This window comes from Siphateles boraxobius, unplaced genomic scaffold (genome assembly GCF_051911475.1).
Source record: "Siphateles boraxobius isolate OS27281-9 unplaced genomic scaffold, OSU_SipBor_1 65, whole genome shotgun sequence".
Lineage (NCBI taxonomy): Eukaryota > Metazoa > Chordata > Actinopteri > Cypriniformes > Leuciscidae > Siphateles > Siphateles boraxobius.
The window spans coordinates 12,877,908-12,903,230 of NW_027509192.1; the positions used below are offsets into that span (position 1 = coordinate 12,877,908).

Below are 25,323 nucleotides of genomic sequence, written 5' to 3' on the forward strand. Positions count from 1 at the left end.
GCTATGTACATGTAAAAACGTGGCATTAACAAACAAGTTAGGTGTTTCATTATTTTATTGGTTTATGTGATTAAGTCCTGCCCTCACTGGTGTTTTGTGAAACGTGAGTGGTTGTTCGGGGGAAGAAGAGAGAAGATATTGACAAGTACTGCCGATCGAAAGACCCTGAGAGATTGCAATAACGAAAAGTTGTTTAATCGATAATCCATCGTATCAAAAGACTGAATTGTGCATAGTAAAGTAGGCTAATACACACAAGTTTTGAATGTGTGTTATTTTGTTTCATAACTGAGTTCTCTGTGTATGTTCGCTCGACATTGTGATCTTTCTTCATTTTTTGCGCTATAGATCGCAAATACAGACAGTGTTTCAAGTTAAGGCCCTTGCACATTGAGTCCGATATTCGCGTCCTAAATTTTCGCAAGTTTAAAAAATAAATACGACCTCATGTTTTGTCAATCACGTTTGCACATTGCCTCTGAAACTTTCGTGTCATAAAAACATTACGTTCAGGTTCGATTTTCTGCGTTTTTCGCATCCGTGTTTTGACAATTCAGAGCCACCGAATCACAATTACGAAAAAACGCATACTGTGCAAGGACCTTTATTCTAAAGATAACTGGTGACAGACTCAAAGACTGAAGACACACACTTTAGTTGTTGTTTGTTGATGTGCGAGTGTGAAGACCACATAGTGCTCAGTTTTAATGTGAGAATCGGGAGTTTGCTGGCTGCGACGGAGGAGTCGTTGGCCCGTCTTTAGAGGGCGCGCAGCAACGCACAGGAGGAAGATTTCCCTGAGATGTATTCAGTGCAGAGTCGCTTAGTGCTCCAAACGGAATTCAGGTACCTTTGTGTGAGTTTATTTTTCCTGCTCAGGAGAGTGAAGAGGCCATTTTGTTGTTTCAAAGGCCACCACCACGTACCCCAGCACGTTTTAGGCCTGCAACGGTGTGTGTTGGGAATAACTGATGCATGTGTGTTTGTGTGGGCCCACAGTGTTTCATTTTCATATGTTGTTATTCAGTGCACTTAAAAACTGTGACCATTTCATCTATAGTGAAGGTGTGACAGACACATTCATTAATTTTGCCACTTAATATATTGCATATTCGGTGTGATATTTCGTCAATTGGTGAGTTGAGATAAAATGTGACACTGTGAATTAATCACATAATGTTAATTTGTTTATATGAACTAATCTGACTTTTTTATTTTATACAAATTATTTTTACAATTTGTTACTTTCAAAGAGTTTTATTCTTTCAAAAGACAGACAGTTTAAGCATATGTGAGAATGGATTTTTAAAAATAATTTTCTACAGGAAAATTAAGTCATTTAGTGACACCAGAGGGTCCAAACTTCAACATCTGTAGGCATATTGTTAATGAATCTGGAGCGCTGTTGAATTGTTCACAATCAGATCAATAACGCATTTAGAAATAGATGAGGTGAATTTTCATTTCATGCTGACTTTAAATTGGTACAAGGGAAAATACGGAGAAAACACACCAATAAGTCAAAACAGGAGGAGCTGATGGATAGCTCTGCTCACCCTGAGTGTTGTCCTCTTGTTTTTGGGGGCATTGCTCAGGCTTGCTGATGTGCTGCGGGGTGCCGCTATGCTCCGGCTGCTTGTAGAAACGGCCCTCGTTGAAGACGTGGGGCAGGTTGGCCGTGTGGACCTGCCGGAGCTGCTCATAGTCATTGAGAGCAGCGCTCAGGTCCCAGTTTTTACCTGATCCACCACAAACAAACAACATAATTCATGATTACATGGTGAGCATATACTAATACTTAAAAGGTCTTGCTTTTTCATTTTCTCTTGCAGGTCAAACTGAAAACTGTCATGGCAGAGCAGGAAAGAAAATAATCTTACAGAAAAAGTTAAAGGCTGCATCATAAATCGCATACTTCCCTACTATATAGTAGGTGAAAAAACATGCAAGAAGTATGTCCGAAAGAATTCGCAGTATAAAAGAGTAGGTAAAAAGTACCTGGATGACCTAATACTTCTGGTGAGATTCTGAAGTGTGCATATGCTGTACACTTTACTATCCCATGAGGCCACAGGAGAGGATTTGTGAATGACAGTGAAGCAACGCAACTGACACAGGGTACATGATAATGAAAATATGGCAAATGTAGCACATCCAGATTACATTCATACTATATAGAACGTACAATTTTAGAGGTCGCTAAGTAATTACTTATTCAAAAAAAGAACCTAATCAAGATACGATTTCGGAAGCAGCCAAAGTTAGCTAACTCCACAACAGCACATCCTGTTTAATGGTACAGACAAATTAACTCTATCGCCCCCTTGAGGGCTGTAGTTTGTTAGCGCCACATTAATCTGCATTAAAACTGATAAGATAATAGAACACACACACACACTCCAAACCATGCTGTGCACCAAATATCCCAAAATTAGTCCTTTGTTAAATTGATAAAAAAAGATTTTTAATCTACACCAATTTACAAGGAAAAAGGAAGTGAAATCAGACATCAAAACATTATAATGTAATCTAATATAAAACTATAATGCGTATAATACATTTACGTATCACACACACACACACACACACACACACACACGGACACGCACACACACACACACACACACGCACACGGACACGGACACGCACGCACGCACGCACGCACGCACGCACACACACACACACACACACACACACACACACACACACACACACACACACACACACACACACACACACACACATATACATACATATAAGTAAAGCAATGTTGTCAACAATATAAATATGCAAATATATTAAAAGGCTTGTCTTGCTTGGATCGAAAATCAAGAACAATGTTTTCATGCTCACTAAATGGGAGGTCATTGTTAACGAACGTAGCCTGTTCTTCCTCTTTCATTTCCCCAAGCCATTGTTTGTGTAGTCCTGCCAACTCCCATAAGGCTTTTCAGTTTAATCCCAATTACATCATCTGCCAACACGAGTGCCACAAACCCTAAACAATGATGCTCAGCTTCACATCAAGCCCGATAATAAAGGGAGACAAAAAGCTTGGGGTTTTTCTCCAGCGTGCTCTGAGTGAAGACAATTTGATGAAATAACAATAAAGATCTGTTTTTGTTCAGTTCGTTTTGTGTACAGAAATAGAGAAAGTTCATACCAAGGAAAATTGGAGGAAGATCACAGGAAAGACACCAAGCCAAACCCTCTAATGTGAAATGACAGTCACCTCAAGACTCCTACACACAAACACAGCTGCTTCCATGTCCTCCAGCTACTGTCTTATCTCCGTAACCCAAAGGTCTTGCAGGGACCAAAGAAATAGGTCCTTCTAACCGTCGAGAGCCTGTGTATGTGTGTTTCAGGATTCGTGGAAACCAAATGTCCCTGCAAGGATAGCAAAACCTGTTCCTACATAATGTAAAATCTAAACTTTTTGTATAATTTATACTATGTAATATACTACATAATCTTTTATATACCCACTGTGCAGATCCAATATATTTTAATCCCTATATATTTGTAACTGCACATTTATAATGCTGAAGTTGCTTAAATGTAATTTTTCATGAAAATATTCAAAATATTCAGAACAATGACCAGTGACCCCAATTTTTATGGATTTAGTGCTGTTGAATTGATTAATTGCATCTAAAAAAAAAGTTATATATGTATATATATATATATATATATATATATATACTGTACATTTAAAAACTTTTATGTTAGATGCGATTAATTGGGATTAATCAATTTGACAGCACTAATTTAAATACATAAAATATGTATAATTTGCAATATATTATATATAATAAATAATAATAAAAAAAAGTGGAATATAATATAATAAATAAGTAAATACATAAATAAAATCTTACTAAAACTAAAATCCTAGCATACATTTTCCTGCTAGGTATATCTGGCAGTCTGAACAGTGTTATTACATTCTCACTGTAATCTTAGTAGCACCAGAAACCACATCAATCAATACAAATCTCATTTTAGTTTATGGATTTGTACATCCTTTGACCAGCCTGAAATTTTAAAAGACATTTTAAGGTTTAATCGAATGACCGCTCAGCACCTCTGATACATGCGTTTCGCGGTTTACTAAGCATTATGTGTCTCAATCAATGTGCTGAAGGCGGTGGATGGAAGCTTCCTGTTGACTATCACTCCTCTGTCTGTCCTTTAGGTGTACAATTGAATTTTGTAGACATTATCACATACTGCGGGTACAATCAGACCACATAAATATATAAAATGTCAATAATCAGTGCTTTTAAATTCCAAAGCTGGAAGTTTTCCGGTTCCAAATATGGTCAAACACATAATTGAATTAAACAAGTAGCCTTGGGAGCTTTGACAGCAAAAGGTTTGCAGGGTTTTAAAGGAAAACATCCTGTTCAATCCTGTTAAATTTTAAAAATCAACTATCTTCAATAAGGATATTGAACTGATTCCAGATATCCTTTTGAGACTTGAGTATTGAGTTTATATATTTATATATCTTTTAACAATTTACTTTTATATATATATCCACACACATACACATCTATAAGAAAAAATATAAATCAAATTACAATATTCATGTTATATTTTCGATTTATTTTTATTATAATATATATTATAGTATATTATATTTGGTGCTGTCAAATTGATTATTTGTCTCATCTAACATAAAAGTTTGTAAATATATAATATATGCGTCTAATCTATATATATTTACAAACTTTTATGTTAGATGCGATTTATCACGATTAGACAACACTAATTATATAGCAGTATATTATAATAGGCTACATTACATTATATTATATATTCTGCAAGGGCCTGACTGTAATTCAAAGTTAAAGCAGTACATCCAACTTTCAATGCTTATTTCCTTGTCCAAACAAGACCAAATGAGCAGGTAAAGAATGGAACTGGGCAACTGAACAACTCTAATTTGGTGCATCTGTGTGTCTTTGCTAATGAATGAGGACTTTAGCAGTCCTTCTGCAAGATGTTCCTTCAGTAATTAACCTTTTCTTTTCCCATTAATCAGCTACTCCACTTTATCTACGTTGGGGAGACTTTGATAATACAGTGACAAGTGCGAATGGTCAGTCAACCGTGTACTGTGAAGGGACGACACACTGGATAGCTCACAGTGACAATTACTTCTGCTTCAAAAATGAAAATCTTTAAGCTGACTACATACTGCATACTATACACTGTATTCAACTAGTATAGTATGTAAAACATTATGTAACAACAAATGTTTCAAACAGTAGTGTACTTACTACATGAATTTAGAAATATTTGCATATTATGCACTGTATACAGTACAGAAATTAGTCAAGCAAAACTGCAGAAATAAAACAAGTAGTTGTGATATCTTATCAGTCCTTTAGAGGGTGACAATACACCCCTCACAAACCACAAATAGCTTCATTGGTGATACAACTAAAGAATTTTAAATTTTATTTTAATATTTATTAAGGGCCTTGTTGAATTTCCATCATGAAATGTCATGTCTTAATCACAATAGTGACTCTCTGAATGAAGCACACTGCTCATACCAAAATGTCTGCCAGTGTCGGCTGAGTCATTTTTCCCAGAACAACCACACAAAGGGCCTGTGCCTGAGATGAAACGCCGAGGCCCTTCCCACTCAGCTTTCCACAACAGCTTCTGTGACGGTGGTTCCGCAGGGAGCCGTTGGAGGGCAACAACAGCCAGGTGGGATGATGTGTTAATGATGAGTGGCACTGACAACCAGGGACAAATCATTCCACTGCCACAGTCTATCAGTCAATATGACCTAAACACAACACACACAGCCAAGGATCATTTGAGCCTTGTGGCAGATCTTTGATCTGATCTGAGAGCTGTTTTGTGATGTTTGGTAGGTGAAAAGATCAGTGAGAAATTTTGTTCTCAAAGAGCTCCAACTGTTCGTCTTGTCAAGGTGAAAGAGTACGATTTTTGTTGTGAATATATTAGCTTTATAACAGTATTAGAGAAGCAACACGGCCCCGGAATTTCCCAGCATGCTCGGGACATCCTAAAAACACTTAAGTTGCGCCCCATATGACATTCCAAACTATACAATGTATGAATTTTATACGGTTATTTTGTCATTGGAGTCTGATGTAATTAAAGCTGCGACAGTCGAGTGCACGAAGTGTCCAACATTCCATGCTTTGTTTTTTCCCAGTTAATTAAGTGCTTCTTCCAGGTATTTTAAAGTGCATTTTTTCTTTTTGGAATTCTCAGTGTGTGAACACAATTCTCTCACTATTTATACTACAAAACAGCATAGAATAGTGCATAAGTACACAGATTGGTATGCACCATTAGCAACCGCATAGCAATACTGCCGACCATCCACGCCAGCAGGTGTCAGTGCGAAACCCAAGACCAATGTATTACTAAGTGCACTTTTACAGTATTTAAGCTACTGTTGAACTCATATTTGGTATGTAGCTATACAACACTACAAGTTGCTAACAAAAAGTAGCTAAATATGTTAGCTTCCATTGTGAAAAAATAGGCATATATCATAAACAGCCATGTGTGTACACTCTTTAAGTGGTCTTTTACTTCATTAATATCATAATATCTACAAGTACTTTTAGGATTTGAAGTGCACCACAAGTGCACACTCAATACAATTAAGTGCACTTCTTTTTCACATAGGGGGCAATGTGTAATCAACTATATAAATATCAGATATTGTACTGTATATAGAGATCTTTTATATCTTGAAAAAAACGCTGCATGTTTTTGGTTAAAAAAAATCAAAAAGCATGTCAGAAATGGTGACAGCACATCAAAAAGATCAGACTTCCCAATGCTACTTGGGAAAGAAAGACATTTGATAAGAGTGAATCTCTAGAGTGTCTTAAGAGATCTGAAAAAAAAAACCTGACCTACAAACTGCTGATAAGGAGTAACTAGCATAAAAGCAGCTATGCTAGCTATACATTTTTCAGTGGCATGACTAGCCCAGCTGTTTTTCCAGTTTAATTATTTCCCCAGCTCACTTGGGCACAGAAAATACACTTCTTTTTAGCATAAAAAACACACAAAACAAAACCACAAAAAACAGCTTGTTACTGTAAACGCTATACGCTATTTTTGAAAACAGCTAGGCTAGTCATGCAACTAAAAAATATAGCTAACATCCCTGCTTTTATGCTATTACTCCTGATCAGTAGTTCGTAAGGTATTTTTCAGTTTAAACTGTGTGTAAAACCATTCTTATGTGAATTCTTGCTATGAATTTATTGTTTTTACAGAAACTTCTGCTTGTGTTTCATGAATGAGGTCCAATATGTTGCAACTGGATTAAGATGTATATTAATGTACTGGATATTAATGGAAATGCAGTATCCGTCTTAATTGGTTGAATTGAAACAGATATTGTACGACTGCATTCTTGTCTCCTTTAACGGTGAATGTGATTTCACCAAGTACGACATGTTCCTGATTCTGTAACAACAACCATTCAGAGTTGAGGGACAAGTTTACAGTTTATGTTGAGTTTAGGCTTACAACCAGGATAAGGTGCTTCTACATCAGTGTTATTCACCTATCATTTCATTTTGACTTTAGACGCGTGGACCATGCGCACTATCTAGTGGACTTTGTTTTCAAGCGCTCATGCACTGGTGTACGCGCACCTTCCTCCTGATGACGAAAATGATGTCACACACAGACAGTGAGGAAACCATCGCATAACTCGGATGGCTGAAGGATACTTTGGGCTTTAGGGGTAGGATTAGGTCAGGACTGAGTTTTCAGACAGGAATGTTGTTTCAGGATCAACCAAATATGTTGATCCAGGAACATGTCCTATTTGGCAAAATCATGGTGACCCCCTTTTAACATAGTTTTCATTTCTATCAAATAAAATATTCAGTTTACTCAGACTAAAGTCTAGCATACCAGCACAATAATCCTTATAACAGGAACATACTACTTTATCCAGATGGATTGCACAAGTTCAACAAGCAGACGTTCAAAAAGTCGGCTCTAAAACCAAAACCGGTCTTTTTTGAGGAAGACAAGATCACGTGCGGATCGGAGGCGGCAGGAAAGGAAGATGGAATTAAACCCATGGATTTATGATTTCTGTATTTTTTTCACACATTGGCCCGGTTTCACAGACAAGGCTTAGATTAAGACAGTATAAGGCCTTAGTTCAATTAGGGCATTTAAGCAGCTTTTATAAACGTGTCTTTGAAAAAAACATTACTGGTGTGCATCTCGAGACAAAACAAAACAATATTTTAACTAGACTAGACTTAAGAGAATGTTCTGTGTTTGCTAGGAAGCACTCCAGTCAACTTTAAACAAAGTACCTGGATCTCTAGGACTGACCAATAAAGGGCTGTTCAAACTCACAGTGACTTGAAGTGAACAAACCACTGGAATCAAGTGGCATGAGCAACAGAGACCATTAGTGGCATGTTGTGGGTGTTTCCAAATCATCTGTGATCAGACTTTCAGAAGCTATGAACAATTCCACAGACCAAAAATAAAACATGCAGTGGCAAAAACGCCTACTAGTAATGATAGCAATATGGCAGCACAAACAGGGCATTGCAAACATATACAGAGGTTATTGAGTGCATGTTACATAAATATCACGGTCCGTGCAGTGCTTTGTGAACACTTGAGAGTGTGCGTGATGGCGGCTGGGATGCTGTAGACAAGCTCTCGTTCAATAGTTCCACTTCTTCCTGCACGTATGCATGAAGGAAATGGAGGTGAAAGGTTCCCGACATATGATCTGTTCAAGCGCATGTACGGGATGATGAGGACTTCCTGCTGTTCACTTTCCGGGAACCGCCTCGTATTTATAAGCTTTGCATGATACAGATTACATAACAGCACATTGGGAGAAAAATCATCATTTTGTTCCGAGACCTAATATGCCATAAACATGTGGATAGAGGTGTTTTCCCCAAGCTTTTTCGGATACAAAGTATGTTTTGCTTGACAGCAGCGGAGCCATTTATTTGGGATCTAGGGGGAGGACTGAAGGCACTTCATAAGCTTTTCATTCACAACTACAGCTTGTTAGAGGCAGGATTGTTTTCGGTTTCAGTGAAATGTCAGCGGTGGGGCCATTAAAAGAGCATTAACAAATTGCTAATTCTAAATAACAAGCCTCAGCCTCACTGTTTTTACAGAAGTGCCTCACAGTAAAGCAGTTAGTACTGATATTAGAACATTCTTGTGTTTTTTTTGCAATTGCTATGATAGACTGGGCAAGAAGGTGCATGCTTGCTATAAGCATTTAACAGCTATCTATCAACACAGTTTTAAGAGAGGGCCTTAAATGCACATTAGCTCAGAGATAGTAGGATTGCTTATGCAACATCTAAAATAGCTGGTTCAGTGCATTCACTCTATGACATGATTTATGGAGAATAAATGCTGGATCAGACAAAACACTCAGCAACCTGCTAAATCTACGGAAATGAAGTAGTTGCATTGTGTGTGTGTGTGTTAGTGTGTGTGTGTGTGTGTGTGTGTGTGTGTGTGTGTGTGTGTGTGTGTGTGTGTGTGTGTGTGTGTGTGTGTGTGTGTGTGTGTGTGTGTGTGTGTGTGGTTCAGGTATACCCTACGTCATGGGGACGTATGTACGTTTCCCCACAAAGATATGGGATTAATATCCTGCCATGATTCAAAACTGAAAATAAAGTTCTGAAAGGTTGAAACTAAGTGTTCGAAAACTCAAAGTCTTACAAAAAAAAGTTTTGCAAGATCGAAACATAAGGTTTGCAAGCTTGCAAAATGTAAATAAGTAAAAATATCTCTGCAAACATTATGTTGTTTTTGAGATTTACTTCTTCAGAACTGCAACATTTTTTTTACAATGTTGCGCAAACAATTTTTCAGAGTTTCAAATTTGTCAGTGTTCTCCCACTGTATTAGTTTGTTTTCCAGGTTTGAAACCTTGTAAATGGTGATCTGAAAACTGGCGTGCGAATGTGTGAAAAAAAGTTTTGAAACTCTGAAAACTGAGGTTCGAAAGAGCGAAACTTATCACATTACATTACATTTGCACTCCTATTGCAGACTATTTTTTTAGAGCTGAGTTTACAACACCCACTTTGCGGAGATACACCCACACAGTTGCGAGCTTGCGACTCACGTGATTTGTGGCAGCGTTGTCACGCTCTCTGCTCTGAAACTCTGAAACTCAGACTGAGCGAAAATTAAAAAGTCTTTTGTTCTTCCTGTCAGTCCCATAGAGACTATGCTGTCAGTACTGGAAAGAGTACAAAGATGGCATTTTCCAAAATCCTTGTGGGGACATTTTTTTAGGTACTCATGAAGAAAACAATTTGTAAATCATAATAAGTGATGTTTTTTGAAAATGCAGAATGTTTTCTGTGATTTGTAGGTTTAAGGTTAGGGGATAGAAAATAGAGTTTGTACCGTATAAAAAAAACATTATGTCTATGGAGAGTCCCCACAAAAATACTGAAACCTAATATAACCTAAAGTATTATACAATTTAATGATAATATAAGAGACTCTGACTAAATTAAATAAATAATGCTTAATTGCTAAAACCTGACAGTTTCATAATAATAAGTAAATAAATAATTGCTACACATTATATTATAAATTACAATATGTAATAAACTATAATACATTAATATGAGTATAATGCATAAAATGTGTTAAATAAATAATAGTATAGTACAGTATATAACATTTGAGATATAAATAAATTATACTGCTTAAATGAATCTGAAGTAGTGTTTTCATAATTTATAAATAATAACAAATAATAGTATATGATTTTATAAGCAACAAATAAATATGCAATTTAATGATAACATATGACACTAAATTAAATGATAATAATTAAACAAATAATAAAAAATACTGTTTACATTAATCTGAAATTAATTTACAAATAAAAGTGACATATATGCTCTAATGACCCTGTCAAAAATTATTTTCCATGTGCTTTCCATTGCACCAGTGAGATGATGGTAAAGCAAGGACTGGTGTGTTTCTCCAACGCTGTTCGTACGTATTTGTACGAGTGAGTACGAGGTGACTAATTCGTACGAATTCGTACGACCTCACTCATACGAATTTGCATGATTTGTCTAAACTCCAGTGATGGGTAGGTATAGGGGCGGATTCGTACGAATTCAATGAATTGGGCATTTCTCCTTACTCCAGTTAAAAACAGTCCTGCTCTATCTGTGTCAGGCTCCAAACAGACAGGTATATCATTACGTGATGATGTGAGATGGTCTAAGGTCTGGGCCTCAGATTGAGGTGGCTTTGGCCAGGCAGGTGAGGACAACACTTGCAGCTGAACAGCCAACTATAGCTGATGCTGAGTGAGGGCCTAGCTGAAGCAGGTGTGTGTTTAGGTACATATGTACACTTATTCAGCCATTATAACCTATAGCTGATGCTGAGTAAGGGCCTAGCTGAACCAGGTGTGTGTTTACGTACATACATGTATGTACACTTATTCAGCCATTATAATCTGAGTGCCTTGAAAAAAATGAAACTCATACCGGAGTCTGTTCTCTTATTTTTCTATTTTCTTGTTTTTGCATCCCCTTTTTTTGGCTTTACAAAATCCAAATGAGCTGCCTCACTGTCTGCTGTCTACAAAGGGTGCTACATTCTAAAGCAGCATCCTAAGTCAAGTCTGCTATCATAAAAAAATGTACAATTACTTTCTAACATGTGATTCTGTCTATGATGCTGTAGGACTTGAACATAGCCATATAGTTCATTCTTGTCCACCCTCATGTTCTCTTGTTTTTCTTTGAACACCGTTTCTCAAAAGGCTAAACTTTTTTTTCTTTTGCTGGCGCTATTCTCCGTCCTGATCTTTTCTAAAGACGGACTATTTCTCTCCCCTTGGCCTTGCCTTTTGGTTTATGGATATGTCTCTCTCTCTCTGTCTGCGACCCTCCATTCCTCAATGAGTTCCACTCAATGGGCACAAAGGTCTCCTGGGAGATGCCTGGTAGTGAAGCCATCACACCGGGCCCTACATCTTCCCCGCCGCCCATCGTGGCAGGCCCTTCTTGCTGCCAATCAGAGCAGAAAGTAGACCAGCACTAAACCCTTATTACAGCAGAAAAACACAAGCCTTGGGACCTTCAAATGAGTCTGGAACGAGTCGAAAGCGTCATCAACAAGCCTAAAGGCTTGGCAGTTGAAACACAGGTCTAAGCATACTGAGCGCTGGCCTATCATTAAAAAAAGAAGTTGCACATCAACACACTTGAGAAAATAACTTAGCTTGAATGAAATCTCAAGCACAGTTAGATTTGACGGTGCATTTTGCGCTTGACTGAACCATAAACTCCACACAAGCACACTTGAGGCAAAAATCATGACCAACCCCAAATGTATACATACATATATATATATATTTATATATTCAAAAAACATACAAAAATAATCCACGACATGATGCCGTATTTCAGATATTAGATGAGGTACAAATCTTAAAAGATGCTTTCTTAAAAAAGTGTTGAGCTGCAAGAAATCAATGCACATAATGTAGCTGACATAATATATTAAAGATTTTTTGCAGTTAATATAACCATTAAAGAAATAAAAGCAAACTCAGCATGAGGACTGTAAATCAAAAGCACCGTTGACGCACTGAAAATTACATCCTCAGCAACATATACATATATTTCATTGGCATGTAGTGATTTTCTGAAATGATGAGGCAAAGTCCTCACTGCTTTTTATCTTTTCTAATCCAATATAAGTTCATGTTCCAATTAAACTTACTGTTGACATATTTTCAGGTTAAATTAATAAACATTATTACTTTATCAAAAAATACAGTTTTTGTATTTTTACATGAACAATGTAATACATTTTCTATTTATTAAAACCAAGTATATTTCTCATCAAGTTTTTATTTATTTAAAAAAAGTAACTTTAAAAATGCAGTTACAAATTTCAGATTACCTCTATTTTATTTGTGAACAGATGTTTAGCTGTCATTTTTAATTAGTCAACATATTTTTGGATCATCAGGTATCAAAGCTCAGTAAACACTGCAGGTGTCATGGTGGTCACAGGCACAGAGATGCACTGCACTCACTGTGAGCATATTTCTCTTAGTCATATACTTAATCAATACTTAAGCATCATTCCAAAAAAAAAAAAGAAAAAAAGGTACAGATCAGGTCTCCTACCTTCTAGCAGGTCTCGTGCCAGACCCGGTTCTGCCCCTGTGGACCGAACAAAGTCTGACAGGACCGCATCCATGTCCAGAGTCATGGGATCATGTGGCTGTGCTGCCTGCCCTGCAGCTTCACACTCTCATCTACACAGAAATAACATAAAATATCATATAAATCAATGTAAAACATCATATAAAAGACAAAACATCAACAAAACAACATGGGCCGAGCACAAAATGACGCATTGCCAGTACATCAAGCTAGTATTTGCACTTAGAAATTTGCTGTTGATCACATTCAGATTAATCAGAAATGAATAGGGCCTGAGGAATGAGTGATATGATTACGAGAAGTGTCTAGAAACTGATCTCACAACAGCTGACGGAGAGACACCTGGGTATGATTAACCCACCGTACAGCTAGGAATACTAACAAACTCCCAGACTTCCAAAGACAATGTGGGACGCAGCTGTTGGACATAATGTGGCTTAATTAGAGAAAAGAAAAAGTGAGATATATTGTGCTTTACTAAGGTCACAGTGTTGCTAAAGAATGTTACTTTGATATATCAATAACGAGTTTATATATAATAATAATAATAATATAGTTTAAAATATCCTTCTAAATGTAAAAGGGTAGCAGAGTCCACACTAAACCACAACTATAACGATAACGACACAGAGAAACGATATCGTTGGAATCCCTTTCAAAATGATTTATTTCCAGCTTCAAACTGATTTAAAACATTAACAGCCAATCAGAATCCACCCGACTTTAAAGTGCTCGAGCATTTAAAGCGACAGGCAGCAAAACTGCAGCACGTGCTTATAATAAACAGATTAATATCATGCATCAGTGTGGACACAAATAGTTATTCTTATAGACATGGTAGTCATTTTTGGTGTGAACAGGCCTTAAGACATAATGGGCCAGATTTACTAACAGCTTGCGCCAGCGCAAACCCTCTTTTGGCATTAAAAAACTACTTAAAGACATACAGTGAAAAATAAGTGCTGAAAAGGTGTGGACAGTTATTTTTTTGTGGCTGACCTTATTGCATATGCATGTGTTTAAGATGCTATATATATAGGAGGAGAATATTAAATGAATCATGCAAGGTGATTTACTATAGTTTGCGCTTGCCAATTTACTGGTATTTGCGCCATTATTTACCGCCCCCAAAAAAGCATGCCTTAAACCAGATGCTAATTTGCGCTGCTTTGATAGATTGCGTTGGTCATTATGGAAATGATCTGACTGCGTCTTTGTTCTTTAATTTGTAGTTAGTCGCAGAACTTTCCACTCCCATCGGCGCTTTTACGGAATTGCACTCTCAGGCTAATTTGCCCTGTTTATTAAATCTGGGCCTAAGTTGTGGTGTGTCAATAACCAGTTGAGTGTGTGTTTTGGTTTGTTGGCAGTGTCACATGGCTATGTGAGTGAGTCATACCACTGGACAGACTGGTGTGATGTTTCAACACTGTGATGACATTATGCCGTGTGGGATATTTAGGCTGGACAATATTGGCTGTGACATTCTGCTCAAGGCCATTTTTGTCACTGGCTTATGAAATGCGCCATTGTTTGATGCTGGTGAGATCAGTCCAAACCAACTATGCTGGCAGGAGGGGGCAACACCTACAGGTTAGCTGCAATAACAGAGGACTGTTTATCCGTGTGCCGTGTGTAATACGACCGGACCGATGGCCAGCAGCTTCTGCACCATCTACGGAGCATGACACAAAAATTAGAGGAATGTGGAGCTTCCCATAGTGGAGAAAAGGCTTAACTTATCACTACAGAGTGCAACAGAAAAAAGCTTAACTTCCTAGTTAGATTATTAGCAGCAGTGCTTTATTTAGCATGCTAATAGCTAGCTGTTTTTAAAAACAAGAGCGCAGATTATGCAAAGGCCCCACAGAAACACTTCCAATCTAATTTTTACCTAATTTTTGCCCACTCCCATGAAGCATGTTTTCGGCCACTAATCTAAACTGAATAGCCGAGAGCGAATTTCCAAACGATTCAAATCCACTGCACTTTGAGTAAGACTACAAAACCTGTAATAACATTCTGCTACAGCCATTAGAGAAGCCTGACTAACCCTGCAGAATTAAACGCGAGATTAGATCATTCACCCTCTAAGAGACAGAGCACATTAACAATACCGGCGGCTGGTTTCTTTTTGTGCTTTTTGATAGATCACATCTGTGCTGACAGATCTTGTCAGGTTCCAACAGATGGTAGAATGACATAATCACAGAAAGCTGATGAACTTTACACAACCTGTGTGGTTAATAATGTGTGAAAAAAATAAAAATAATTACAAGTATTCAAATATAACATATATATATATAATAACTAAATATTCAGTTGTAAAAAAAAAAGTAGGAATTTTGCTTTTGAAATATGGTTGAAATATGAAATAGGAAGTTTCTAATGGATTAAAAAAAATAAAAAACTTTTTTTTGGGTGTGAAATACTTGTAAGGCTGAACAAACTTTGAACAAAAAGGCTGAACAACATTTGGGTGTGAAATTCTGGTTTTTACTTTTTACAAGAACCAACTCAAACCTCTTTCAGTGAGCATAAACTGAAAGCTTACAATAAATAAATGAATAAATAAAATGCCAAAAATTATCCACTTGATAGACCAATTCAATATGACCATAATAATTATATTTATACAATTATTATAATTATTCTGATTTATTGTGATTATTATTAAATACAAATATTAAACAAAATAAGAAATATGTTGTAATAATACTATAGTACTGTAAAAATATGCGAAGTAATTCAAAAATAATTTTACTGTAAAACGAGAATACTAATTACATTTTCAAACGTTAAACCATCAAGCTTTTATTTTGAAGAGTTGTCAGCAAAGAAAAATGCATGGCGTTCACTCTGAATCCAGTAGCGCATATATTTATTTTATTTAATCACAGCTTGTGCGCTTTGACAGTCGCACTAAGCTATATCGTCATATTGATTTTATTTCAATATATTGTGCAGCCCTACTTACTATTTAACAAAAGATAAGCAAATAACTAAGAAACGGCTGATCCTGAACCTGTATATATCTGTATTTACATGTTTTTTTTGTGTTAACACCAAAAACATATCTCCATCATATCAAGATAAGGAATATATATCTATTTTTTTTTTTACATATGCCTTGCATTATTTATCAGAAATCCCAGCACTTCAGCAGCAGTTTAGCTGACCCACTTACATCCTGCTCTTTGATTTGTGAGGTACGTGTGGGGCTGCGTTGGGCCTCAATGTAAGAAAGACCAGTTGAGAAAAGCACTCAAACCATTAGCTCAAAATATCCAGTGGTTCCATATTTAAACCACTGGAATGTATTTGGGTATAAGTGTTTATAAAACACCTCACATGAATTAAATTGCGGAACCACTGCCCACTGAATGACCAGTTTATAAAATTTATTTATAAAAAAATAAATGCGTTCTGCTATTTTTTCAAACACATTTTGAAATGGTTTGTGTCCATTTAGATCTTCCCACTAGATCTTCAGTGAACATGCTAACTTTCATTTCTGAGATCTCTACAGCAGGAAATGACAGTTGCGGGTGGTGAGAATCAGCCAAAGGAAAAATTAACAGTGTTGAAACTAATGGTGGCATCCACATCCACCATTATAATATAATATAATATAATATAATATAATATAATATAATATAATATAATATAATATAATATAATATAATATAATATAATATAATATAATATAATATAATATAATATAATATAATAGTGGTGCATTTGTAAAGTACATCTAATTAGTAATTATATTGTATATAATTATATAATTAAAAAGTTGTATTTCATCCTTAGTATAAAATTAAAAATAATCAGTAATTGATATAATATAATATATAATATAATATAATAACGTTGTGTTGAAGCATAATTTATTCAAACTAAATAATTGTTTGTATATTTTGACCAATGAATTCCATTTGAAACAATGAGTTCCAGTTGTATATGATAAGCAAACATTTATTTAAAATAATTATTAATAAAAATTACAAACGTTTTATAGATTGTACAAAGAGCTGTTTAGCAGCTGAAATATTAAGAGTTCGTCATAACTATAAAATGCATATTATTTTAACATACCTCAAGACTTGTTTTTACCAGGTAAATCAACACATAGTGCAGACAAATGTCAATGAAATTATGAAATGACCGGTATTAAAATTCTATGTAAATCTGCTGAGCTTTTATCTGGCTTCCGTGGAAACAGATTCCGCGTGGGACTCGTGAAAAAGACGAGCACAATAAAGGCATTCTTACTTTCTGTGTTCTCAATGGGAGTTGAGCAGCCACCTCACCACCATGGTTATGTCTGCGGTCACACACTCCTCTTGTCTAGTCCATGGCTGGCAGTTGAGGAAGATTCAGGCTCAAAGCAGGGCTAGAAAAAGAGAGCGAGAGAGAAAACCATTAGTGCACTAATCTCACATAAATTCTTGTGCCCTATAAACCACAGTAATGTTGCCTGACTTCAGACACATTTTGCAAGTATGACCTAATATCCCACTGACCCTCTTAAAATCCCCTGCAATTATTGCTGTTTTTGTTCAAACACAGCAGTGGTCATAGCTAATGGAAATAAAAAAAGTAAAAAAATACAATTTTTACAGTCACTAACATCACTGAAATGAAAGTGAAAGCTGTTGAATGCGCCCATATTTAGATTTAAGAAATTTGCAGGTAGACACGTTTATCAACAAGATATTCAAATTGTGTCAAAAACTTTGCTTTCATTTATTTTGCTATTTTTTAAATGCATAGTTTTTTTTGTTTATACATGTTTCAGTGTTGAAATATAAATATTATTTAATAAATATTATACATGTTCAAATATGTGTTTGGTGCTCAAGTGTTAAAAGTGATACTGCGGGGAAAATATTCATAACATTCAGGGGGAAAAGCAAAAATGTATCAAATGAGATCCATATTTGATAGATGGAACATTTGATTAGATCAGAATTGAAGTAGTAGAGATGAGGAATGTGAGAGCCGAGTGAAGACCGAAACTTGAGCCCAGTATTCACTGATCACAGTGATGTAATGCTTTACATGAACTAGGAACATCAATCTCCTTCATGACAGATGACAAAGCCTGTCAACCATCTAATAACAGACATGAATCACAGCGAATTTATTAAGGTATTTCTGAGATGACGGAGCAAGTGTTGTGTGTGTGTGTGTGTGTGTGTGTGTGTGTGTGTGTGTGTGTGTGTGTGTGTGTGTGTGTGTGTGTGTGTGTGTGTGTGTGTGTGTTAGATAAATTTGCTCACATCAACGTTTTTGAACAAACCACAGGACCAGTTCTAGGATTACAATATACCCGAAATATGAGTAGTTGTTGCTTATAGGAATATTTCTTGTGAGAGAACACAAGTACAAATCTCGAACTTAATATAAATTAATGATCTGTTTATTAATAATATAATATAATATAATAATTGTACAAAACTTGTATCTCATCATTCATATAAACGTAAACGCATAAATGTTATAGTTATAAATAATGTATAATGTATAGAATTTCATATTAATAATATAGTGTGATATATATATATATATATATATATATATATATATATATATATATATATATATATATAAAATCACTTTTTACGCAGGAGACGACAGTGTACAAGCTTTAGATAGAAAATTAGTCATGTGATGTACAAAGAAAACTAAGAAAAACCAAGGGTAAATATAATTTATTTAGAATATAGCTACTTATTGTGTGTTATCATAATTATCATAAATGAGTCAAATTATGTAAAAAAAATAAATAAAAAATGAAATTATAGAGTTGTGTGCATTTTAGATACCTAGCAGGCTAGCAAAGAAATTACCCTGAGAAAAATTGTTGGTCATTTTATTCAATCAATCAATCAATCAATCAATCAATCAATCAATCAATCAATCAATCAATCAATCAATAATGTTATTTACACCACCGTCATTTACACTATGTTTGTCAGTAAAAAAATCGTATAGACTTGCATTGAATAGAGTATATCATTTGAAATCAAGAATATCATTGCAATTTTTTTACTCTATTTTATTTTATTTTTCGATAAACTCCAGAGATATTTTTTCAGCCCTTACTTATTTAAAATTAGGTAGCTTGGTAAATACAATTACAAATTATTTTTATTTATAGTATTAGCCAGTGTCATATAAAATGAGAAATCAAACCACAGAAAAGAGATACCATATTAATTTATGATAGTTTTACAGTAGTAGCAACTAAAGTAATTTTGTGGAAACTCTGGTATTATTTGTAAGTGATGTGTGTGCGTGTGTGTGTGTGTGTGTGTGTGTGTGTGTGTGTGTGTGTGTGTGTGTGTGTGTGTGTGTGTGTGTGTGTGTGTTTGCGTATACTATCAGCGATGAGGTCATTCTACAGGCACAGAAACATTATGCATACACAATACATATTTGATGCCTCAGCAGGCCAAACAGTCTCACACGGCAGCAGTTTCTACAGTAAGAGTCCTTTGAGCTGCTGTAACCTCGACAAGCAAGAACACAAGACATATTTCACAGCTATGCATGCTGTACATTTCCCTCTCCTGCCTGTCATTTCATCCAGCACACGGAAGAACGGCTCACAGCTCTGACAAGACATTTATAGAATGCCTGAGTCTCGTTTCACAGCGTCAGACTGGGGAAGAGATGGACTTTCTACCCCATTTAAGGCCCTCTATATATGAATGTACGGTTACACTTTATTTTAAGGTTGTTATTACAGTGTAATTATATATTTAAGTACTGAGTAATATTAAGCAACTACATGTACTTACCATAGGGTTAGGGTAGGATTAGGATTTGGCTGAGGGTAAATTGCATGTAACTATGCATCATTTACTGTTATTACTACGGTAAGTACATTTAACATATGTAACAAGGACACTGTAAAATAAAATGTTACCAAATGTACTCCTAAAAACTGACAAAACTATGTTTAGTCAACATTTGAATTGGATCAAAACCTTTCATCAGAGTTATACATGAATTTCGTTCATGTACCAATACCCGTTCTTGTCCTAGGGCAACTTTGATGAACTTTTTTGATCCACTTCAAATGTTGACTAGCCTACTGTATATACAACTTATAAAAAATAAAGATATCTAACAATCTAACAAAGAATTCTTCACAGGTTTACAATCTACCGTGTAGTATTTCTAATTCACTGAGTAAAATACACCCCCCTAAAAACATTCCTTGAATGTAATCGTTCATGGGTCCAAAAGAGGTTTGATTTCCATTGACACCAAATTGAATTAGCCAAACTTGCAGCTACTGCAGAATTTTATTCAGAAATATATCTGAAGAAATGAGGAATAATGTACAGATATACCACCTCTGATGTACACCCACGGTTTACAGAGAAAGCTAATTAGAGGTAATTAGTAAAACTGAAAAAAGAACATACATTATTTATCAAACAAATATAACTTCCACCCACATGTGCATTCCCAGAAAACATGAACCAGTTTGTTCACACATCATCATGTCGCATTGACCTGGGAGCACAAGGACCTGAAGCCTTCTAGTATTTATGAGCCCACGTTAACAAGCTAGAAAACATTCACAGTAAAAGTGTGAGCGCGAAAAAGACCCTCGCTCTCACCTCCACCTCCGATATAAAACACTTTCCACACGGCCTCACCTCTGCCACAGCTCACAGTCCACAGAGAAGACATTGTCACCATCAACAACAGCCACGCACTCATTCATCACATTTCCCTGTTCTCCCGCTGATCATCAATGTTTCCACGGCTAAATTTAACACAGTAACCTTCAGAATTGCGCTCCGAGGCTGCAAGGTTTATTTTCAGAGTGTCAGACGTCTGGCAGCGGTGGAAAAATGTGCCATCAGACCCAACTGATATGCAAAGCAAGTGTGAGAATTATGGGAAGCAATTACTCACAATTTCTCCACAATATGTACATTGAGTAAATGTGCATTTGAGTGTGTAAGCGCATTTTTTTAAACTATTAAAACACACACACACAAAAAAAACTCTAATATGAATTTAAATGTACATAGACATATATTAAATATATTTGTGTACAGTTTCAACATAATATACAGTATTATACTGCTATATATTAATAAATTAATATTTTGTATTAATTCATATTTAATATAATTTTATTATTAGTTATAATTGAATATTTCTTAATAATATTACATTATTTACAATATTATATACAATGTAAAAAATATATAATTGTTTTTTTAATAATATTAGATGGTATTACACACATCATGATTTTCTGTAAAGCTGCTTTGAAACAATGCATATCGTGTAAAGCACTATGCAATTAAATTTGACTTGATAATAATATAATATAATAAAGTTAAAATCTCGAACTTAATGTCAATTAACCATCTGTAAATAATAATATAATATATATATATATATTTTTAATCTATATATTGTTATAGCCTGTAGATAATAATCTATGTATTAATACAATGATAATGTAATGTAAAATTGAACATACTATAACCTAATATGTAGTTACATACGCACAAATAAATGTGATGATGTCATATAATGTAATTGTATATAATATAATATAATATAATATACAAAAGAACAATATTAAATATAAATTAAACCATTATGAAAAAATATTAATCACAGAAATTAACATTATATTATATTATATTATATTATATTATATTATATTATATTATATTATATTATATTATATTATATTATATTATATTATATTATATTATATCAGGGTTATGTTCTGTTCTGTTGAATTTTATTTAAACCGTTCTGTTTAGTTTCAGTTCCTTGGTCACTATTTATTCCCTGGTTTGTTTCTATATCCACCCAATAGTTTCACTAGTGTCTAGTTTATTTGCTTTTTATACCCATGTGTTTCAATTGTTCTTTGTCAGTTCTCATTTTGTACTTGGTGTGGTTTGCGATTTCTACTAATTATCACCAGCGTTCTCCTGTGTTTTAAGTTTAATCACTGTTGTTGTGCATAGCAGACACACGCTAACAATATATGCCCAACATATTTTATTTTGTCTAGAGACATGGAACCGACACTGCTGTCATGTCTATAAAACTTGATGAATGCACATACTCAAATGAATCCACCTCTGATCTATGAAGCTTTGGTAAAGACAGGTTAAAGAGCTCTGCTGACACTCCTGGACATAATGAGCAACATCGATCACACCTGCCAATGGAGACACAGCATTCACACAACATCTGTGTGTGTTGCATTATTCAAGCGTTCCTTACCGCTTCAACAGGTGCTCTTCAGGTACATACGCAATACACACACGCCTGGCCGCGTTCCCTTACTCTGATCCTTCAACATGCAGCCGATTACCTCATAGACCTGCAAAGCCAAAGAGACACAGCTGCAGGTCTAGCAACCCCAAGGAATTCTGGGATACAAGCCCAGCGATGAAAATAAGACTCAGGACATGTCACGCAGTGCTCATTCATCCATGTGTGCTTTAACAAGGCCAGACTCAGAGTTAACAAAACTGTGAGCTGCCTTCACTAAGACTCGCACACTGACTGCATACAAGGAGCCATTCAAACCTTCTCATGACTCGCTTTCTAGTTCAGTCAAAGTTCTTTTTCATAATCGAGTCATTAAAGGCTAAATATTACAGGTTAAGCTCTATTGACAGCATTTGTGATGTAACGTTGATTAGGAACTCATTTTGATTCATCCATCTTTTTTGTTTTTAAAGTTCTCGATAAAATCAATTTATAAAAAATAATAATAAAAATTCTTCAATTCAAAACCACAAATCTTTATTCTGTTCCCGTAGCATCATACATTTCCAACTACAATGTGGCGATAATGTTTTTGGGACATGTACTACTGTAATACCATGCTATAATTGTAATAACTTGGAGTAACATAAAAATGATAGGTGGAATATGGTAATCATTTAGTAACAAAGTACCAAGGTATTACTACTTTAGTAATAAGTAATAAGTAATACTACTTTTTAAATTAAAGTCAATATGAAATCAAAATTGATACTTTCACTCTTAACACATTTTGAATATATAAGGAGAAATAATAATTGTGTTATAATTTTCACACTTTTTTAATGTCACCAACTACCTGTCATATATACAGTAGAGACAACAATAATAATAATGATAATAATAATAATAATAATAATAATAATAGTAAAAAAAAAATTTAAATAAAAAAAAATTTCTAAAACATTATACCATTATACATTATAATATAATATAATATAATATAATATAATCACATCTCTTCATGTGTATCATGTGAGAAAAACTTGAAAGTTCTCCGATGTTCCCATGTGCCTTGTACAATACTGAGCACACATTAAACACAAACATTTTCCTCATAAATCACTTTTGCAGTTACAGCAAGACGATTATGAAGATAGAACAAATAGATGAGTGTAATTATGGCTCCAGCGCTGGCTCATTTGGCTCAGTCTCTGATACAGTGTGTTTTTGCATAATGTCGAGGGTCTGTTGTAGGTCTACTGCGTGTCGTGCAGAAGCTTCTCACGACTAGAAGAACTTGCTTCTGTGCTGAAGCCTTTGTCACCACAAGAAAAAGCATCAGGCGAAAGGTAAAGAGAAACAGAGAGAGAAAGAGAAAAATAGACCACAGTAAAACCACAGCAAACCACCGTAGCCTGTTTACTGTTTGGTAACACTGAGAAACTAGTCCAAAGATCAAATGAGTGATAACTTAACACTGAGAACTCGAAATGAACATTAAATGAGTGAGCCAGAAATCATACAAATTTTCAAGGTGGACACTTTTGATTTAGGCCAGTATGTAACCACCTAGAAACCATTCAAAACATCCCAACAATAGCCAAATAACTTCCTACATTACCAAGTATGTGGTTTTCCAGCCAAATTATGCTATTTTTACACTGTTACAGCGGGTTGTTTGTTCAGGGCCCTATCAATGCAGTGCCAGATGCGGCATCATTTTCGCAGTTGTCATTTTCACGTCCTGCGGCACATTTTTCAAAGAGCAAATGCATTTGCGCCCATTTCTGAAAACGAGGTGTGTTCAGGCGCATTTTTGGCACGGTGATATTTTGAGGCAACTGAAATAGACTGCGCCATTGACCAACAAAAACCTGATCTAAAGTCAATGGCGCAATATTTTGTTGGGAATGGGAAATTACACTCCGATTGGTTTATTGCACGTTACGCCCAAAACGCACCCATTACTCATTAAGAGAATAGGGACAACCATTTTAGACCGCCGACCATTTTTCCCGTCGTTAAACTAGCAAAAGTGGATTCAAACACGCCCTAAGTGCACTTGTGCTGTGCGCTTTAGACCATGCGCTTAGATCGTTGAATTAGTCCGCGGTCTGAAGCTACAACCAACAACTTTCATTTTCTACAGAAAATTTAAGAATCTAATTGTTGTTAATTGCTAGTCATTAATTGAACTAAATTCCAATTCTCCGCTTGATTTTCTGTAGACATGCTTATAGGCTGTAAGGTTCTGGCTGCACATTGCTTGTGGCAGTGTAGCGTTTGTTTGCGCTGCTGACAAGTGAGAATTTCACTGAGACTAAGGTGCTCGCACTGCACTATTTCCGTCAAACATCACCCCTTAACATGAACACTGATTTCCTATCTGGTGCCTCTTACTTATAAATATTCATACAGGAAAAGGTGTGGCCTACTAATAATCAATGTGTTGGAGGGCAACAGTTAACGAACAACACTATGTCTGTGGATGATGACCGATGATGAAAGTATGGAGTCATAACATACCAGAACATCCTCACGGAGACACGTAAAAAGGACATGGCCTGATTTGTATCCAGAAGCATTTCTCCAGAGGATGAGGATGTGAGTCAGCAAAAACACACATGCTAAATATGCTAACTATGCAAACCAGATGGCCATGTACTAAACTAAATAAATAACCAATTATCAGTCCTAAATATTAAAATATTAAATCCAAATTACCATAATATAGAGTGGATAGTATGCAATTTGTTGATCAGATTGTTAGCATGCTAACATTCAGAAGCCTGTTGTCATC

The 25,323-nt window shown here is 35.5% G+C and overlaps 1 protein-coding gene across 2 annotated transcripts in view; it reads right to left on the reverse strand.

Annotated features, from left to right (window-relative positions):
- otud7a (OTU deubiquitinase 7A) overlaps positions 1 to 25,323 on the reverse strand; it is an 83,677-nt gene that overhangs the window by 29,268 nt on the left and 29,086 nt on the right. Inside the window, exons 2-4 of one of the 2 annotated variants that reach the window (XM_077211086.1) lie at positions 17,523 to 17,643; positions 13,209 to 13,339; positions 1,557 to 1,739 (exon numbers count right to left, since the gene is read on the reverse strand). In XM_077211086.1, coding sequence (XP_077067201.1) covers positions 1,557 to 1,739; positions 13,209 to 13,293 — 268 coding nt within the window. In that variant the 5' untranslated portion in view covers positions 13,294 to 13,339; positions 17,523 to 17,643. Of the gene's footprint in view, positions 1 to 652; positions 768 to 1,556; positions 1,740 to 13,208; positions 13,340 to 17,522; positions 17,644 to 25,323 lie in introns of those variants that run through there. The other variant, XM_077211087.1, reaches the window with a different exon arrangement.